This window comes from Girardinichthys multiradiatus, chromosome 15, assembly GCF_021462225.1.
Source record: "Girardinichthys multiradiatus isolate DD_20200921_A chromosome 15, DD_fGirMul_XY1, whole genome shotgun sequence".
NCBI lineage: Eukaryota > Metazoa > Chordata > Actinopteri > Cyprinodontiformes > Goodeidae > Girardinichthys > Girardinichthys multiradiatus.
This window is the reverse complement of record NC_061808.1, coordinates 8,683,006-8,703,253: the sequence shown is the minus strand read 5'-3', so window position 1 is coordinate 8,703,253 and position 20,248 is coordinate 8,683,006. Positions and strand designations below refer to the sequence as shown.

The 20,248-nt window shown below is 36.0% G+C and overlaps 1 protein-coding gene across 2 annotated transcripts; it reads left to right on the top strand.

Annotated features, from left to right (window-relative positions):
• The first annotated feature begins 312 nt into the window (after positions 1 to 312).
• Positions 313 to 18,014, top strand: LOC124882205 (adhesion G-protein coupled receptor G5-like). Of its 2 annotated transcripts, XM_047388450.1 has the most exons (19): positions 313 to 370; positions 1,312 to 1,483; positions 1,578 to 1,695; positions 1,899 to 2,060; positions 5,745 to 5,792; positions 5,898 to 6,017; positions 6,330 to 6,413; positions 7,550 to 7,688; positions 8,098 to 8,260; positions 8,592 to 8,726; positions 8,817 to 8,927; positions 9,032 to 9,071; positions 12,581 to 12,681; positions 12,902 to 13,023; positions 14,329 to 14,597; positions 15,241 to 15,334; positions 15,420 to 15,703; positions 17,006 to 17,084; positions 17,249 to 18,014. In XM_047388450.1, exons 3-19 carry the CDS (start codon positions 1,638 to 1,640, stop codon positions 17,289 to 17,291), a joined length of 2,052 nt encoding a protein of 683 aa, XP_047244406.1. In that variant the 5' UTR covers positions 313 to 370; positions 1,312 to 1,483; positions 1,578 to 1,637; the 3' UTR covers positions 17,292 to 18,014. The 2 variants fall into 2 exon arrangements, with proteins under 2 accessions (XP_047244406.1, XP_047244405.1); XM_047388449.1 differs by lacking the exon at positions 17,006 to 17,084.
• Positions 18,015 to 20,248: the final 2,234 nt, after the last annotated feature.

Here is a 20,248-nt window from a genome sequence, read left to right as displayed (position 1 = left end):
TCCTGCTGTAGTTTTGTCGTCTTGTTCACGTTTTGTCAAGTTTGGTTTTCGGATCTGTTTATGCTTTTGTTTCATGTTTTTCTAGTTATAGTTCTATTAGTTTGTTTCCTTGGATTTGCGTTCTGTTCAAGCCATGTTTTGCTCCTGTCACGTTGTGTTCTGTTAATTAAGTTTATTCGGTTCACCTGCACCATGTTAATCAGTTTTGTTTTCCACCTGTACCGTGCTCCATTTATACACACCTGTTGAGTTAGTCGTCGCGGAAACATTTTTCATGCTCATGTCTTGTTCGCAAACCAAGTCTTGTCTTTTTGATCCTGCCATGCCTGTCTTGCCTGCCCGTTTGTTTTGTTCCTGCCTCCTGCTGAGTGTGAGTTTTGTAATTAAACCTTTTTTCACTTACCATCACGATGCCTGCGGGTCCAATATGTCGCAAGCCTTAACATTGTACACCCTACATGTGACCTTTAATCTTGTCCTCTCAAGCACAGAGTGACCTTCAGCCATTCTCTTATACTGTAAGATTTGCTGCCGTGGTTGCTATCATTGCCCATTAAATAAGCACTTTATGGTAATGCGAGAAGTGAAGAGTGTGCAGGTCATGGTTGATGAAACAAATCATCACCCCTCCACCACCGCGCTTGACAAACGGTGTGAAGGGTTTGTGCTCATATGCTGTGTTTGGTGAATAGAGTGAGGCACGTTGTATCCAAACCTCTCTACTTTGGTGTCTTCTGTTCAAAGGATACTTTAGTAGACATATCTGGAGAAATGTCTTCTAGTCTAATCTGTCCAAACAACATTGCTCTACAAAAAAGAAGCCCTGTGAATGATTTGGATGCAACTTTGTAACCATATTATTTAACATTCTAACTGATCACTGAAGAGGTGTTTCTTGGGTGTTTCTTTAATTTCTGTGACTATTTCATATTCTGATTTTGGTGCTCAGTTGGAGCAATTGGCTTATTATCACTATGGACTTTCCAACCATGCTCACCTGTGTGTTCCAAAGTTAAAGATGCACGAAATTTCTTCTTATCATGTTTCCTTTTCGTATTTTATCAAATGTTTTAAAAATGTTTAGATTTTGGTGATTTCTTTAACAGACCTTTGTAAATGCGGGCGGTGTCGATTTTGACCTATTTCTAAAGCAAGCTCATTCACCTCTTTTGGTTATGACATTTCTTACTCATCTATCAGATAAAATACAAACAGTGTGAATAGTAAAATGTCCTGTTTAACAAAATGTTTTTATCCTAAGGATCAGTAATCTATTCAACCAAATGTTTTTCCTATTACTGTTTTACATAGATAGAAGAGCAGCACAGTCATCGCTGATGACATATTCAGGATCTCAGAATTTGCAAGCCAAAATATTCCATACTGGTCACAGTGCAAAGTCTGTTAACATTTTCATTGGCAAAAAGGCTCAGGTGCTCCTGGTTGCTGTAGCTCCCAACTGCTCGACTCTGATCAGCGAAAAGTAAAAATCAGAACTTTTTCTCACTGTAAATGATTCATTTACATAACATTTTCTTTTAAACATTATTTTATGGGTATGTCTGTGTTTTAAAAAGTTAAATGTAGCTGAGAACGGATCATTTAACCGGACTGAGACTGAATGCCATGAAAACAACATGTCTCGGCAAAGCTGGATGATTCAACTGGTGGGCTTTATGTGGATTTTTCATGTTTGTAAGTAAACATAATCTATAAAAGGTTACAGTGAAAATTCTCAAACTCATTTGCATTTGAAACTGTATTTCATGTTTTAAAATGTATAATTATATGTAATGAAATCATAGTTGTTGCACAGTGAAATTGAGAGGCACAAGTATTTAATTTACTATCAGTTTAACCTCCTTCTTTTGTTTTTTTTTTTCACAAAAAACCTTCAGCATTAGGAAACCGTAATGTGGGAAAAAATCATATGCATCCCAACTCTCAACAGAATACAAAACTCTCAGAATGTTTTAACTCAGGAGGCAGATGTTACGTTGTTGCTGATAACTTCTATGGCATCATCAGCGCATCCATGAATTTCACTGCAAAACTGGAAGGTATGGTCAACAATCATAAGCTTCTTATATAAACTAGGCTGTTACAGTCTACTCTTTGTGTCAAATGGGTGCATGCACATGATTAGAAGTAAAACCATATCAAACACATCGTGGTTTTCAATCCGGGCTCGCATTGTTATAAGAACGCCTGGGATAAATATCACACACTAGCCCGGCCAAATGGTCTCTTTTTTATGCTCCATTTGGCATTAACCATAACATTTTTGGTGCTTGCATCATATGTAACTATATGATGTAAAGTAAAATCAACGGAATCTTGAACATTCAGGAGCTAAACTGCATCAATCAAATGGTTTTAAAATTAAGGTTATAAGCGATATGGTCCATTACTTTGTAATTAACTAACTAACTACAGTGTAGCCAAATATTATTTATACCCCTGGCAGATTTAAGATTTTGGATATTTGGATTGCCTAGTAAATAGTCAAGAAAATAAAGAGACCCATTAAGTGAAAACGTGTACCTAAAACTTGTGACCAGTAGTGTACAATATTAAAGTAAAGACGACAACCTCAAAATGTCTAATAAAACTTTTATTGACAAACAATTGAATTTGGACAGCAACATTTTTTTTTGGTACATAATACCGTAGCCTACAAAATATAAATGTCTATGATCACTTTATGATCAGTGGTTTAGATCAATGGTATGATTCCTCAATTGTCTGCTTTTTAACTTTTTAAGCACACAGTGTATATGTACTGTATAATGACTGTTTTTTTTAACCAATATTATATTAGTATTTCTGAGTTAGTGTTTGCATAATGCAAAGGTGCATTACTGAAAAAAGGAATGAAACTTGTATATATATAGAAGCTACACTGCAACAATCAGATGGTTTTACACAACATCCATAATCTTCATGAACATCTTTATCAAAGTTTTTTTTTTCATATTAAAATGTATTGTCCTTATTTAGCCCAAAAACATTTACTGAAAATTGTTCTTCATTTAGCCCACATGTTTAGTCCAATTTTAACCTTAAAAACACACTTAAAATCAGGCTTAGTCAGCCTGATTTTAGATGATCGAGGAACTGACACCAGTTGATATTTACCTTTTCACTTTTTACCCTTTGCTTATATAGCAGGTAACAATATCTAGGGGGACATCATTGAGGATGTTTAGAGAGAGATTTCGTATAAAAGAAGATGAAGAAAAATTGACCAAAACAATTGAAATAAAGACATTTCAACATAATTGTGTGGACAGCTCAGTCAAAGAAACATTGTAAAAATGTGCAAAGTTTCTTACTTCTTGCTAAGTTGAAAAAAGGTGAAAGAGAAATGTCTATGTTTTGGAGGCGTAATTTGTAGTATTGTAATTTGTAACGTGAGACATACGTTCATGAAGCTTGATGTCAGTTCTTACATGAAGTTTACCTTGTAAAGTTAATTTACAGACTGAAAGTAGACATCAAGTTGGATGAAACGATACACAAAAACTGTGGTTCAGGATATGTCTTTCAATTAATTTTTTTTTCTCTTGTTGCGGTCCAGGGATCAATGCTGCAACAAACCCATTAATGTCACTACTTACACCCACTATCCAACAGAATAGAACACTAATGTGTGTCACATATTTATGTTAGTATTTTATTGCTATATAAAGCCCATTTAGTCCATAAGTTTTATTCATATTTGGCCTTAAAAGGATGCTTAAATTAGGGTAACCAGCCTGATTTTAAAAAATCAACCCTAAAAAAGATTTTAATCACAATTAGACAGTGTTGATATGTATAGGCAGCTTTTAACCGATCATCTTTTACATATTGTTTATAAAGCAGGCAACATGCTGTAGGGGAAGTTATTAGTAAGGATGAGAATGATGTGAAGAAAGATGGGCTAAAAATGTCAATAGACATTTTTAATTACTTTCTGTTGCTTTGTGTAGATACTCAGTAACGAAGAAAACAGCTAAAACCTGTACAGTATTTCTCAGCTCTTATTGAACAACAGAGTAGAGGTTCAAGTGAATAATGACGCATGTCTACACAAAAAAAAATCTGAAAGTTGGACTTTGAAAAACTGACTTTAAAAGTAAGTCAATTTGTGCTGTAAAGTTGAAATTTCTGAACGCTGGCCAATGTCGGAGCTCTAATTTTGTAAGTTGGGGATCTCTAAGCCACCACAAGTTCAATATCCAATATGGCTTCTGTACTGTTTGTGGTCATACTCTTTCAGTATTTTAATATATTTATTGAGGAGAAATATGTTGTTATCGGCGTGTATTGCTATGTTTGTCACCAAGGTTGATAATCCCTGTGGTTTCTGGCTTTCACTGACAAACTTTTGACCAAGTTCTGATTTCTAAAAAAACTTGGACAACACTGACAACTTTTCAACACTTTTAGACAATAGGAGACATATTTATCAGCAACTTTGTACCTTTTCAATCTCATCCAAATTTAGACGTTGTTTAGATGGAAGACAAAATCATCTTTGTTTACATATTTTCAGTAAAACCAACTAGGTTTAGATGGAACATTTTGGACTGTATTTTTCAGCAACCGTTACAATAAAATATTCACAGATCTGCAAACGATATTGAATTAAATCTGACAATATAACTGAAATGGGCTGGATTGATTTTATTTGAATTTGAACCTTCAAAGCGATTCTAGTCCACCATCCGGCATCTCAGGGGGGGAAGAGGTACACCACCAAAACTGTTTACAGTGGGGAGGGTGTGCTGCTGACCTCAACTCGGGACGTTGTGGGTCGGTGAGCAGAGTACTTCAAAGACCTCCTCAACCCCACTGGTACGTCTTCCACTGAGGAAGCGGAGCCCTGGGACCTTGGGGCGGGCTCTGGACTCTCCCTTAGAGATAGGGTGAGAAGCTCAGTCATCAAGGAGGGACTCAGAGTAGAGCCGCTGCTTGTCCACGTCGAGAGGAGCCAGTTGAGGTGGCTCGGGCATCTGGTTAGGATGCCTCCTGGATGCCTCCCCTGGTGAGGTGTTCCAGGCACGTCCCACCGGGAGGAGGCCCAGAGGAAGACCCAGGACACGCTGGAGGGACTATGTTTCTCGGCTGGTCTGGGAACGCCTTGGGCTCCCCCCGGACGAGATGGCCCAAGTGGGTGGGGAGAGGGAAGTCTGGGTCTCTCTGACGACGAGTTCCAGACGGTTCCAGATGGAACTCTGGTATAAACACAAATTCAATTATCAAATTGTATATTAAATTATTAAAATGTAATTTGTTCAACCTTAAACCAACACAGATTTGCACTATCACATAATCAGTATTGTGAGTGATGTAATGTTAATCTGATGTGAGGGGTAGACCATTGGAATGTTACTGAGGGGAACTGCACATCCAATATATAATACACTGCCAAAATCTTAAATCACCTTTTAAGCAACTCAGTCTTTCATTTAATTACTTGATGTTGTGTTGCTTAATGAGGTTTTCTGAAGGTTTTTTAAAGTTTGTATTTAAATTGCTGTTCTATTACCATTTTAGCTCCAACAAAGTAATTCCCAAACAGGTATTTGCTGAACAAAATGACTTGAAAGATCTAAATCTTTGCTTTGCCTTTTTAATATTAATCGATTTGGTGAATCTTTTAAACATGGACAGACATATTCAGCCTCTTTCATTTTAACATTTTGTTGAAATGTGCATTGAAGGTCCTGCATTAAAATGTTTTTTTTTGATGGCAGTGGCCAATAGCTGCATAATATTCCTACAGAAAAACGAAACACGACAAAGTAAGTTCAGCTTAAAACTTCATATCTGGAAATTATATCTTGTAATAAAGCTTACATCATGAATGTGAAAAAAACTGAAATGTGTTTTTTTACTTTCATTTGTAGAACCATTGTGGAAAAGGTGGCCACAAGTGAAAAATCTCTTCCTTTACATATCGAAAGACCTGACGAAGAAAGACATGTTCATAATTGCTCTGAATGGACAGAACTGCCTCAATTCAACAGGTAAACAATTTTACTGAAGCCAGTCAAAATTGAAAGACTGGTCTTTTTTTAAATAAATAATACCTGTTGGTGCTTATTAGAAACTTAAAACAATAACTGAAATTTAACAGAGAATATGTACAGTAACACTACAAATACTTGCAGTTTTTAGATTGTGAATCTATTTTTAAGATCCAGTTTGAAGATAAAAATAAAGTATTAAAATAAAAGATTGATTAAAAAATGTAACTGATTTAAAGTTAAAAGCATTGCCCCCTAATTCTATGTTTCCTTTTGTCTGTTTGTTTTTTATTTAATGCCTGAACCAATAAGAATCCTGCGTGCATGGAAATATTAGTACAAAAACTGTGTGTGAAGCAGGGACTAAGTATAATGAAAGCTCCTGCAAGGACAAAGGTAAGTACCATTAAGTCCAGTTTAATAACAGTGTATTTATTTGTATTATTATTTTAGATGGTTTGACTTTTGTTTAGCATTTCCTTTTGTTTGGCTGCAGCATACTCTTGTGATGGCTACAGCGTATAGCAATTAAAAAAATGTTGATTAACGTTGATTACTTATGAACAAGAAATGCTAACGAAAGTATTATTAGATGCAATACTGTTTTGGAGGACAAAGATAAAATAAATAAAAGTTCAAGAGATGAAACTGAAACTAAAGTAGTTGCTCCTTTTTACATGCAATGTAGTGTTGGCACTGTTAGCTGCTGAATGAATGAGATCAGTAGCGATGAAAAGCTGCCCAAATAATTTGTCCAGAAATGACACGTATTTTGACATTACCGTCATATTCAATAAATTTGAATATGCATACCCACGACGTTCGTTTGTCAGATTAAAATTACCTTTCCAAACTGATCACCTTTAAGCAGGTATGAAACATATTTTACATGTAATATTTTAATCTCAAATGTCTTGCTTTCATTAGCTGTAAGCGAGAAATCATTCATAATTAACAGAAATACAGGCTTTAAAACACAATTCTGGGTGTAAAAAGTTTATATAAGATTTTTTACTTAGTGAACTGAGTTAGTGAAATACATTAAATGAACTTTTCAGTAACATTCTAATGTACTGAATGACTGTATATGTTTTCTTCATCAGAACAAGTACTGAATTCCTTTTGTGCTCATTCTTTTCTTTTTTTCTTTAAGACAATGTTGTAGTAATTAAAAATGACACAAATTATCCATAAGTTCAAAGAAATAATTAGAATGATTAAAATTCCAATATTTGTGGTCATAAATATCTTATCCTATGCTTGCGTCTATTGAAATGTTATCATTGGGATTTGTTTTCTCCAGATTGTTCCCACAGTCCCAATACATGTACATTAGGTTAACTGGTCTTTCTTATTGCCCTCAGGTGTGAGTGTGTTTGCTCGTGGTTGTTCTGTGTGTCCGTGTGTCCCTGTGACAGACAGGTACCAGTCCAGGGTGTACCAATGACCACAGGAGATATCCATATGGAGATAACTGGGTATAGACAATGGATGAATAGATGAATTATTCACTCTGTTTCTGTGACTTACAGACTACAACGACAAGTACATAATAAATATAAAATCAAACGCGTGTGTCAACTGCGACAATCCTGTGAAAAAGCCCGATGAGACGATTAAAATAAATAAGACTTTTGATGATAATGGAGAAGTCGATGCATCCAAAGCTGCGTAAGACATGCTTAATGTTTAATAAATGTCTTTGAAAATGTTTTTCAGTTTATTGCAGTTGCATCAAGCTAATTTTTACCTTTATTGTTTGCATTGCACTAAAAATCTGCTGGTAGTATCTGCTGGTTTATTAAAATTGTATTTTTTTTAGTTGGAATGATTACAAACAAAATTACTCTGGAAACTTTAATAATAGTCTAGGAACAAAATAAAGCAGATATTTACACATTAGCTTTCAGATGCTGTGTAGTTGTTGTTTGAGAGAGCCAACAGGCTGCAGGCCCGAAAGGGTTCTGCACACAACACTTTGCTTACCATGCAACAAAAGAATAATAATGAGGGTTTTACTGGTATTCTCAGCAATTGCTTTACATGACTGTTGTCAGAATATTCTTTATATTTTAAACAGTGAACTTATGTCTGGAATCGAAAAGTTAATTTCCCAAATGAATGGAACTTCGGCTGAACTGTCAATAGGGAAAGGTATCGAGGGAGTCTTAGTGAGAAAACCTGATCCTGCAGAGCTGAATGAGGTATCCTTTGCTTACATGGATCCAAATGACAAACTGAAAGTGAGTACTTTTATTTTCCTCTTGCATGTTCTGAGATAACTTTCATTTACTCTGCAGACACAGGTCACATTGAGTTAGATGATGTACTCCAATATTTGTAATCTAATATTTAAATGAGGCCATAAAGCAAAAATGTCTACTTCTTATAAAGGTAGAATGTTAACAATCAAACTTCTTTCTTTATATATTGTTGTCAAAAACTAAAGTAACTTTGAAATAACATTTTTTTGTCATCTCAGTAATGCTATATGTTTCCATCTGCCTTATCATAATCACCTGAGTCCTAAAACACACATAGTATATTACACTGTTCCTGTGTTCTTTCCTGTAGATTGTAGAAGACCCAGAAACTCTTAAAACATTTTCTAGATCTGTCTCTATTTCTAAGGAAGCCTTTGAAAAGGCTGTCAGTTTAAACATCAGTGTACCTTTTGCAGCTGTCCTCCGGTTTATGAATATGAGCCAGGTATGGAAAAAGAATAGTAGTATTTAGTCAGTGTAACCCACAATTGTTTGTGGTAATATTTCTTGTCAATACTTCTATTTCGATCTCCAGGATGAGAATAACAGTACTGTGCTTAATAATGAGGTCGTTGCAATTGAGATGGGAGCTGAGATCAAGAATCTCTCCGACACAATAAGCATCAATTTCAAGAATTTTAACTTTGTGAGTTTATTTAAAAAAATGTTTTTAAATGATCTTTTCTGTTTTTAAAATTTCTTTTTGTTGTTCAAACAGACTTGTATAGTGTTACTTTCTTTTGTTTACAGGATAGGTTTCATCCAAACTGTACCTCGTGGAATGGTGAAGGTAATCTGCCACTCTATAATTTGCATGTTGATTAATGAGACCCTTGCAGAGAGAAGGTCCTGGGTTCGACCCCTGGTCTGGGGTCTTTCTGCATGGAGTTTGCATGTTCTCCCTGTGCATGTGTGGGTTCTCTCCATGTACTTCGGCTTCTCCCACTGTCCAAAAACATGACTGTTAGATATGACCCTTACCTATGAATGGGTGTGTCAATGTCAATGAATCTGTATTTGTGTAATTTGAAATTAGATGCATTGGTTTGAAAATGAATTTCACTTGATTGAAATTGAATTTAATGGTTTGAAACTGAATTCATTTGCTGTGAAAATATATTTTGTTGAACTGAAAATTCACTTTCACTACTTTTACTTTCAGTTCTAAAATTCAATTTCAGTTCTAAAATTCAGTTTTTTGTGTCACACATCCGGGTCCTTGAAGCCACAGATTAATCAAACACAGATTCACCGATTCACGGATGTCATTCACTATTGCTGTGTCCAAATTGAGGGGCTACATTCTTTGAAGGACGCATTTGTAGGCCGATTACGTCATTGTGAGGCAATGAAGACTACAGCATCGCAGGCTCCTCCAAATAGGGCCGACAAATGCGTCCTTCTTTTCCCCAGATATGACGGATGGGTCCGGTGTATCCTTCGTGGGCCACGCTATCCCATGATTCATTGCGGGTCAAAGTAGATTGTGCTAACGGAAGTAGCAAAGCCTGGAGGAGAGGGAAAAGTTGTGAGCAAAGTTGGATATATTGCGCTTTCTGTGAAACAAAATGAACTTGTTTTTAGACTAGAATGTAGCTGTGTAAACCTGAAATATCTGCTCGGTTTATCAAGATTTCGCTTAATTCCACACGTGCTCCGACGTGTTCGGAGACGTCCGCTTCTGCTGCCCTGACACCGGACTCACAGCCGGCTCGCCTCGCACAGCTGACCGGGGGGATGAGGTCCGATGAACCCCGAGAGAACAGCTGACTCCCGGCACGTTGTTTTCAAGCTCCTGCTGGGTTTCCCCAATGGACGGAAGTTAAACACAGATATAATTCAGACAGATGAAATCTAATGTTGATGTTTGGTTTTATTTTTATGCTCTACAAATAAACTGATTTAAACGTTGTTGCTAAAGTTAACATGATAGTGTTTAAATTGTTACATTTTTACAAATAGATTTACAAATAGAATTTTACTTTTTTTAAAATCTATGTCTGAATAATGAACAAGATTATAAAACAAGAAAATTAGCCATTAGGGCTTCATTTGTTCGGCTTCACAGCTCTGTGCTTCACGCTATCACTGTTGCTAGGCAACATAAGTTACGCTGAGGTAAAGGCAAGATAAACGTAGACCGACGTAACACCGGCCGCACCATGCTGATTTGGCATGTCTAGCTAATAGCTACAGGTAGCATAAGTGTTGCTGTTTTACCATCATTTGTTTACATGATTTCTTATAGATGGTCATTTGACTTGGTGATGGACATCCGCTAAGCTCATGTATGCTGCACTGCTCCAGCTCAAAATGCCGTAAAGGAAGTTTAACCTAATGTGAAACGTAAATCGATGAATCTGTGTTTGATTAATCAAAGGCTATCCTCAAGGACCCGGATGTATGACACAAAAAACTGAATTTTAGAACTGAAAGTGAAAGTGGGCAAACTGAATTTTCAAAACAACGAAATACATTTTCAATGCAAATTAATTCAGTTCTCAAACCAATAAATTCAGTTTCAAACCAATAAATTCAGTTTCAAACCATTAAATTCAGTTTCAAACCAATAAATTCAGTTTCAAACCATTAAATTCATTTTTCAAACCAATAAATTTAGTTTTCAAACCAATAAATTCAGTTTCACACCATTAAATTCAGTTTTCAAACCAATAAATTCAGTTTCAAACCATTAAATTCAGTTTTCAAACCAATAAATTCAGTTTCAAACCATTAAATTCAGTTTTCAAACCAATAAATTCAGTTTCAAACCAATAAATTCAGTTTCAAACCATTAAATTCAGTTTTCAAACCAATAAATTCAGTTTCAAACCAATAAATTCAGTTTCAAACCATTAAATTCAGTTTTCAAACCAATAAATTCAGTTTCAAACCAATAAATTCAGTTTTCAAACCAATAAATTCAGTTTCAAACCAATAAATTCAGTTTCAAACCAATAAATTCAGTTTTCAAACCAATAAATTCAGTTTCAAACCAATAAATTCAGTTTCAAACCATTAAAATCAGTTTTCAAACCAATAAATTCAGTTTTAAACCATTAAATTCAGTTTTCAAACCAATAAATTCAGTTTTCAAACCAATAAATTCAGTTTCAAACCATTAAATTCAGTTTTCAAACCAATAAATTCAGTTTCAAACCAATAAATTCAGTTTCAAACCATTAAATTCAGTTTCAAACCAATAAATTCAGTTTCAAACCATTAAATTCAGTTTCAAACCATTAAATTCAGTTTTCAAACCAATAAATTCAGTTTCAAACCAATAAATTGAGTTTCAAACCATTAAATTCAGTTTTCAAACCAATAAATTCAGTTTCAAACCAATAAATTCAGTTTCAAACCATTAAATTCAGTTTCAAACCAATAAATTCAGTTTCAAACCAATAAATTCAGTTTTCAAACCAATAAATTCAGTTTTCAAACCAATAAATTCAGCTTCAAACCATTAAATTCAGTTTTCAAACCAATGAATTCAGTTTCAAACCATTAAATTCAATTTCAAACCAATAAATTCAGTTTCAAACCATTAAATTCAGTTTCAAATCAATGCATTTAATTTCAAATTACACAAATACAGATTCAGTCTGAGAAATTCGAATTAAGTTTCTGATGGCACAAGTTTCTTCTGTTTTGGCTCTCTCGGGATCGTTCAGATTTTGGGAGATTTCTTTTTTTGGGGGGGGGGGGGGGGGGGGGGGGGGTTATGTATACGCTGTTTTTATGTATATCTGTTTTTGTGTCAAGTTTCCTCCCTACCACACTCCATGCCTGTGGATGCTGTTTCGGCCTGCTGGTGTATTGGTGGTTCTCAGTTGTAGGGGCTGGGTGCTTTGGTGCGTGCTGGCTAACTCCTGCTGGCTGCTTGCCGGGTCTTGGGCCCTCAGGCTCTGTCGGGCCTCTGCTGGGGGATGATGTGTCCCAGGGTCTCGGGTCTCAGGGTCCATGGCTGGATCTGCTCTGGCGTAGACAAATGCTGGCAGGGCCTGTGGGCTTGTCACTGCAGCTCCATGGGGCTTCTGCGCCGTGGCTGCTGAGTGGTTCCCCTGGGGCTCTCCTCTGCTTCTCTGGGGTTCTCGTGCTCTGGGGGGTCCATGGATGCCTTTGGGTCAGATCTCCGGGTCTATGCAATTAAAATAATCTCAAAGCAGTTTCTACTAAAGTTTAGTTTTTTAGTAAAAATGTAGACAGTTGTTTGTAGAGTTTCTGAGGTCTTCTGGTTGCGTTTGCTTCCGGTAGGTCTAGTCTGCATTGCGTAAAGGCTTTGTTCCTGTCTTACAGGAAGTAAACCCAACTGGACTTTCAAAGGGTGTGAAACCATACTCATTGGAAATAACATCAAATGCAAGTGTTCACATCTGACGTTCTTCGCTGTCTTGCTGGTGTGTTTTATTTTTTGTTTTATTATCAATCAGTCATAAATATCAAGACCCAAACTGTCAGTTGCTTCTGTATGAACCCCCCCCCCCCCAAAGTATCTCCTTTTTCTTGTCATAAATAACAGGAATTTATCATGAAATATTTCTAACTCATGTTATGAAATGATGATAACTCTTTTTTAATATTATTATCATTATTATTTTTTTATTTTACACCTTACAGACTCCCATTAATGAAACCATCTCCAGTTATGACCTGAACACCCTCACCATCATTACACAGGTTGGGTGTGGATTGTCCATTTTCTTCCTTGGCATAGTTCTCTTCATGTACTTCCTTATAAGGTAGAAATCAGAGATAAATATTTATTCTTGTAGATGTTTGCAATGTAATTGCCCTTATTCATAGCAGCAAAGGAGTAATCTATTAAATTACTTTATCTTGGCTCAGTGGCGATGCTGTTTCATTTGTTGATGTGTGCACATGTTATGTGAATAAGTTGACCTTTCAGGCCAGCGAAACACTGTGCAGAGTTTTTAACTGAATTATTTACGATAAGCAGATGGAAATGTTGAATAGAGGCTTTGTTGTTGGAAGCCAGTTGAGATCTCCCTTGTACATCATGCACATACATGTCCCCTCTCTTTTATCAGCTTGTTTGGTTTTAATGTTACCTGTAACTGCTTCTTTTAACAGTTACATTAAAGAGAGAAGAAAGTTTATATAATATCAAGCAATGAAGACTAAATAGTTGTTTTGAAGTAAAATTTCGAAGTAAAGTCTGAACAAATTAATGTCAAAAGATGGCCACCACATTCTAAAAACTTAAACTTTAGAAAAAAATATTAAAACAATGAATTTATTCAAAGTAAATAATATTCTCATGTGGTCTTAGTTTTTTTTTTTTTTTCATCCAACGTATGATAGTTTTAAAGCTAAGAATGTTTTTTTTTTTAAAGCAACATTATGACATTTGTTTTTAAAGCGTTGAGGCACAATAGAAAAGGTCAAAGGTGACCAGCTGCCGATAAGTCTTTCATTTTCCTTCTGGACGTAGTCAAAGACCTGTAGCAGGCTTGAGATTGAAAGGTAATACGTAATTCTGGAACAACTGAGCTGAAGTAATACGTTTTCAAAGAAAGCAGGCGCAGTAAATGACTCCTGGTAGTGGGCAGAGAAGTGCCACTGGAACACCCTCCAGTGTCTGTGTAATCTGAGAAAGACATTAGATCAAACTACAACTAAGTCGTCGACAATCATGCTTTCTAGACTATTTCAGACAAGCGAAACAAGCTGAACAAAAACATCTTTCAGTTTGTATTTGATATGCTAGAACTGTCCAAATTTTCCCTAAAAACACAGAGACTGGCTTTGTTTCAACTGAAGAGTAGTTTTCACTATCGCTTTCAACAATATTGTGGCAGCCTTTTAAACCTAGATCATCTTTTTTATGTCAGCAAAATTTGCCACTAAGGACAAGTCCTAAAAAAGTAGAGGCTGTGAGATGCCTAATTGTTTGAGCTGTGGAGGTAATTTACAGTTGTATGCCTGAAGCTTAAATAATGTTGAGGCATAAAGCAGGATAACGAGCGCACTCAACAACCACTCATCCATGTTTATCTTTTTTGTTAATTATTCTGTCCTCACAGGAAGACCCCAGCCAGTACTGCCACACAAATCCTCATCCACCTGATTTGTGCCTTGTTCCTGCTAAATTTGACCTTCCTCGTCAATCACTTTGTGGCAAATCTGCACAGCCGTGTCGGTTGTCAGGTAATGGCAGCGTTGATGCACTACTCTATGTTGGCCACTTTCAGCTGGTTTGCTGCACAGGGCTTCCACCTCTGTCTGCAGCTGTACAAAGGAGGACATGTTACAATAAGGCGCTACGTACTCAAACTTTCTGTTATCTCCTGGAGTGAGTACATCATACTGTAATACAGCCTTGACTTTCCAGGAACTTAGAGGTTACTTTCCGGAGCTTTCTCAGAACTTACCTTGTACTTTCCTGGAATGTTCATGAAATGTACCAGGTACTTTTATGAGCTTTACAATATAATTTTCTAGGACTTACAAAGCACTTTTAGCAGGTACTTTCATGGAACTTTGATTAAAATTACCAGGTTACCTGAGCAGGTACTTTCCTTAAACATTCACTTAGTTACCTTCATGGAACTTAGGGGTTATTTTCCAAGAACTGTGCATTCTTGCAAACTACCAAGGCCATTAAAGTCCCTGGTAAGTTTAAGGAAAGTACTTGTAAAGTTCTATGACAGTACTTTGAAAGTTCCATAATAGTACCTAACAAGTTTAATGAAATTTCAATGAAAGTACTTGAAAAGGTCCAGGAAGGTTCCATGGACACTGGTGGAATGGACCTGGTAAATTCATTGACAGATCCATGAAAGGTCCTAGAAAATAACTTCTAAGTTCCTGGAAAGTACAATAAACAGTATGCATTGCTATGCATCATATTGTTATATTGTTTTTAAAACGTCAAATACAGACTTTTATGAGATGAGTTTTGCTACTTAATTTTTTATTTTCAACTGCTTTTGCAGCTCTGCCGATCATTATGGTGATTACTGTTGGCAGCTTGAGCAAATATGGTGAACAGACCATCTACGCTGATAATCCTCAAAACAACGTGGCAATGTGAGGCTAGAAATATCTTTGCATGGGATGCATTGTTATTTGAATTTTAAAGTTGGGCAAAACTGATTCATCTTGCTATTCAAAGGTGCTGGATAACCGACAATAACATCCACTACATCGTCAACATTGGCTATTATTCGCTGGTCTTCCTCTTCACCTTCACCACAGTCATCATCACTCTGTCCTGGCTCTTTTGCCTCAAGAGAACCAAAGCAGCCAACCCACAAGGAAACAGAAGCGGCATAAGCATAGTTATCGTAATGGGTCTTTGTTTCCAGCTGGGTGTCACGTGGGGGTTTGCCTTCTTCGCCTACGGTTCCTTTCGGATTCCAGCTACTTACATTTTCACAATCCTCAACTCCTTTCAAGGTATTCAGCTAAAACATGTCTCTTTTTGATATACGGTAATCTTTATACAACTATATGATAGATGGAAAATGGGATTATATCTTCACAGATGTGTGTAGGTATGCCTTCAGTATTTCATTTTACCTTACTTTAAAATGGGCATCTTAACTATATTGCTTTTTTATTTTCACATGTAAAACAAATTCACAGATTTAAAAGTGGAAAATTAACAAAGTACTTAAAATAGTCAAGTGGGTTGTCAATAGTATACATGGAAGAGAAATCACCAGCTATCGGTGAGTCAGTATAAGGAGAGGTTAAAAAATACTCTTAAAAGATACATAAAACTACAAACTCTTACTTAAAAGGATTAACGGCCTGTGCTTTACTATCCATTTAGTAAAATCTTAGGGAAATATATTCAATCAGGATCTTGCATGCTATTATTAATTTGATGGTCAACAATTGTTACAATTACATTTGCTTGAGAACAGAAATTGGTAATGGAGATGCCATTAAAGATGCTGACCTTTGTGTAGTTTAATGATTCAGACTTTTCCCTACATCAACTGGGGAAATATGGTTACATTTTGAATTTCAGTAAAGGTTGATACAAAGTCTTCAAGATATTTCTGAAATGCCTAAAATCCTTCTTTCCTTTCTAGTTTTTTGGATCCAAGGGTAAATTAGAACAAGGTGAACATTTTCTTATTTGGCTACCTGGCCTCTTTGTGTCCTCTAATAACTACCATGATTCAGTCTTCCCTTACTTTTGGTAATGTTCCTTCAGCATTCAAATAAGCCATTACAACCTCTATACACAAAAGACATGGTGCAGATTCCACTGACTTTCACAACCTTTGTCCAATGTCAGCTTACCTTTTCTTGCAAAATGAATAATTAAATAAATAAATAACTATAACTTGAAAAACTCTTTGTATCTCAGATTCATGCCCACCTTTCTAACATTAAACACATGAATAATTTCAGTCTGGTTTTCGTCCTCATCACAGCACAGAAACAGCTTTATTTGAGATCTCCAGCAACCTTCTCATAGCAGCCAATTTGGCACTATTGTTCATTCTGGTCCTTTTTGACTCGACCACCATTTGCATTACTGGCCTCAACAGGTTTGAATCCTATCTGTTTGGCCATACTCTGCATATTCAGATTGAAACAATTAAATTATTTCCTTTCTGTCCTTCTGGCCATACTCAATTACTACTTGATCACCTCCCCTGTTGACTGCTGCAATTCTGTTCTCTTTGAGCTCCCTCTCAAGTCCATGTTTAGCTGGTTAAAATCTTGCTACTCTCCTTTAAGACCATCCAGAACTCATTTGCATCAGACTCAACCTCCCAGGCCTTCGTCCTCCCTCCTCACAGTCTAACTGCTATAGGAGGTAAAGCATTCAGTCATTGTCTTTCACCAGACATCCAAAACTATATTTTCCTTCAAGTCAAAATCTTTTTGAAAGGTGCTTATAAATAAAATGTTTTATCATCAGTGTCTTTTGATTGATTCTGCAGGAAGGAGTGAGAATCTTCCTTTGTTTATTTCTGCCAGGTTTCTTCCTGTTCATCTATTACTACAAGACAACCCGAGTTGATCCAAACAGTGCCAATGCGAAGGGTAAGGGCAACTCAGAGAGCATCAGCACTCTTAAAACCGGACTGGAGAGCGTTGTGAACCCATATCAGTCTTTTGAAAAAGACAAGGGAATGTGATTTGCAGTGGGGATGAGAAATGTAGTGTGTCCATGTAAAATACTGTATCTTTGTGCTGTTTATCTCCTGATACTGATATTTACAATATTTGATATACGCTAGTGTTAAGAAACATTGTGCTTTGTTAAATAGATGTTTTTTAATGATTTCATCCAGTTAAAGCCAGGAACCTGCTGTGTATTTGTGTGCTTTAGTGTCTGAAACAAAAAGTATTAAAAACAAAAAACAAAATCTCATTCCACCCAACAATAGAGAACTATTTCTTTTGAATGGGATAAAGCTTACTCCATTTCAGCAGCATCCTGCAAAGAGTTGTCATTTCGTAACGTCACCCGCTTTTGGGGAGTCCTCCATTTCCTATAAATGCAATGAAACAGTTGCAGAAAAGATTGATGGTGTTTTATCCTTATATTACATTGTTTTCATTCTAAACAATGTGACGTAGCTTATCTACATTATTATTAAGCTGTGTATTAGTAGAAGTGCATGTTTCTACATATACTGGAGGTTGTAGTAGCTTTGCTGTTCAGTTTGTGACCATTTTATTGTTTGTGCATCATCAAGTGAATGGGAAATAAAAAAAAACATAACCTCTATAACTGCCATCCTTTCGTGTTGTTTTGCTATTTCCTATAAAGTTTAAACATTAAACCCATGTTTATGACACTGTAAAAGTATAACAATTATGTAAATATAAAGTTAGCCTTTTAGACTGTGTCTAGTTTGGCCGAAACTAGGAGTGTGTGAAAGTCTTGTAGGATTTTCGGAAACTCTACAGTCTCATTTTGCAAGTTGCAGTTCCAACTCTCTACTTTAAATGAGAAAAACATAAATAAATAGTCAATTGATGCCCTTTCTTTTTTTTTTATTTCTTTACCTGGTTCTGTCTGGATTTCTTTTGCCATTAGTTCTACTTAGTTCTACTTCTGCTCATTCAGCTCTACTATTGCCCACATCTGATCAAAACCCTAAAAACGCAATAACATCAGGAAAAATTAAAGCTAAACAGGCCAATGCCTACTGAATGTTAATATTATGTGATAGCATGACTTACCCTTTGTGAACTTTGCTCCCAAAAAAAGCTATTTCAACAACTGATGCACAAACAAAACCAACAGACCAGAAGTTAATTGGTCAGAATATGAATCAGCAAGTCGGGCTTGAAATGAATCAATATTATCCAAGAAATGCCTGATCTGTGCCTCTTTATGCATATAATGTCTACGAACTCTCTGCTAATTATTTTTGTCCAGCTTTCAACTACATCTGAGGTCTGCAGCCGGTGGCTGCTTGTAACAATGGTCAAAATATTCCACAGCCGAGCTCTGCTTTTAGACACAAAAGCAATGAAAAGGCTAGTTTTAGCTGTTTTTTTTATGCTTTTATGCAATATTTCTGCCAAGGTTTTTTTAAACAGGTGTTTTTGTTACTAAGCTGCAACATGTACTTTTTAGCTTCAAAGGTTTCCTCAGATATAGGGAAAAAGTATGTTTTTCTTTGTTCTAAAAGCTAAAAAAAGAAGAAATTAAACTGTGGTTCTTTAATTCAACCATTAAACAAACATATTTGCTAAACTTGCCGTTATCTTTCTTTCATAAGGCGATGTAGGCTTTGCATCTGTACAAAAAAAGTGTTTGACCTGTTTGCACTATAAACAGTAAAAAGTAACATTCAAATATATTTAAAAGACGCAAATAGGATCTATTTCTAGGATCTACTCTAGAGAGTGTTAGTTGAAGTTAATTAGTTTTTAAGTAGAATTTAATAACCCAAATAAACCAAGAAAATAAGTTAAACTCAAGGCGTTAGGGTGAGATTTTTGCAGTGACTGAAACAAATATCTATTAAAATAAAACAAAAAACAGTTAACAGGTGATAAAAACAACCTTGTGAGGCTGCCTTTATTTTTATCTGGTAATGATGCCACCCCACATCACCACACTGTCTCCACCAAAACCTGCTTAACATACATGGTTAATGCAAATTTGTCCTTGGAGCTAACCCACAAATACATTTTCCTTACCAATGTGGCACCATTAAATGGAAATGAACATTTCCTTACTTTATGTTTATGTAAGAATATCATTCAAAGGGTTGCTGAGGGCAGAGCTGTTTTTCATGCTGGACAGGAATGAAATTCACCACAAATCAGCATACTTTTAACTGGAAACGGATATTTCTGTATGAGACAAAAATAGATTTGGCTGCTGAAGAAGGGATTGTGTCTTTTTGTACTGGACAGGAAAACTGTTTGATTCTAAGGGGCCTGGAGCAATGTGTTGGGACAACGAAATAATGATGTATGAGGAGAAATCCACAGCTTCTGCTAAATATGTTGAAGAAATGCAGAGTGGATTTTATGCCAGGAGACTTCCATATATTCCTGTACAACCATGTCATGTCTTTCACGCATTAACACACAATCAATGTATTCAATTCCATAGGAATGACTGGCCATGAATACTAGTAAACTGGGCCAAAGAAGCCTCACATTTGAGGAAAAGCAGACCTCTAGATATGAAATATTATATGAATGGGGGACAAAGTCATAAAATACTACAGAAAAACGCAAAGCCTGGCTTGAATTTCCACTAGCATCCGTTTTTTTGAAGCTCATGATGGGAATGAGACATGACTTGGGTTGCTATACTTTGGGAATAAAGCAGTGAAGATAAAAATGAAAGAATAAAGTAAAATACAGTGCTTTATTTTTTTATATATTTTAAACCAGATAAAAACAAGCTTACGTCTAAAGTAAGTTTTGAAATGTCCAGCACCTAACTAAACCAGAAGGCTGTGTTCAGTATGTGGGAGAAACAGAGGAAGCTCCTGAAGAGAA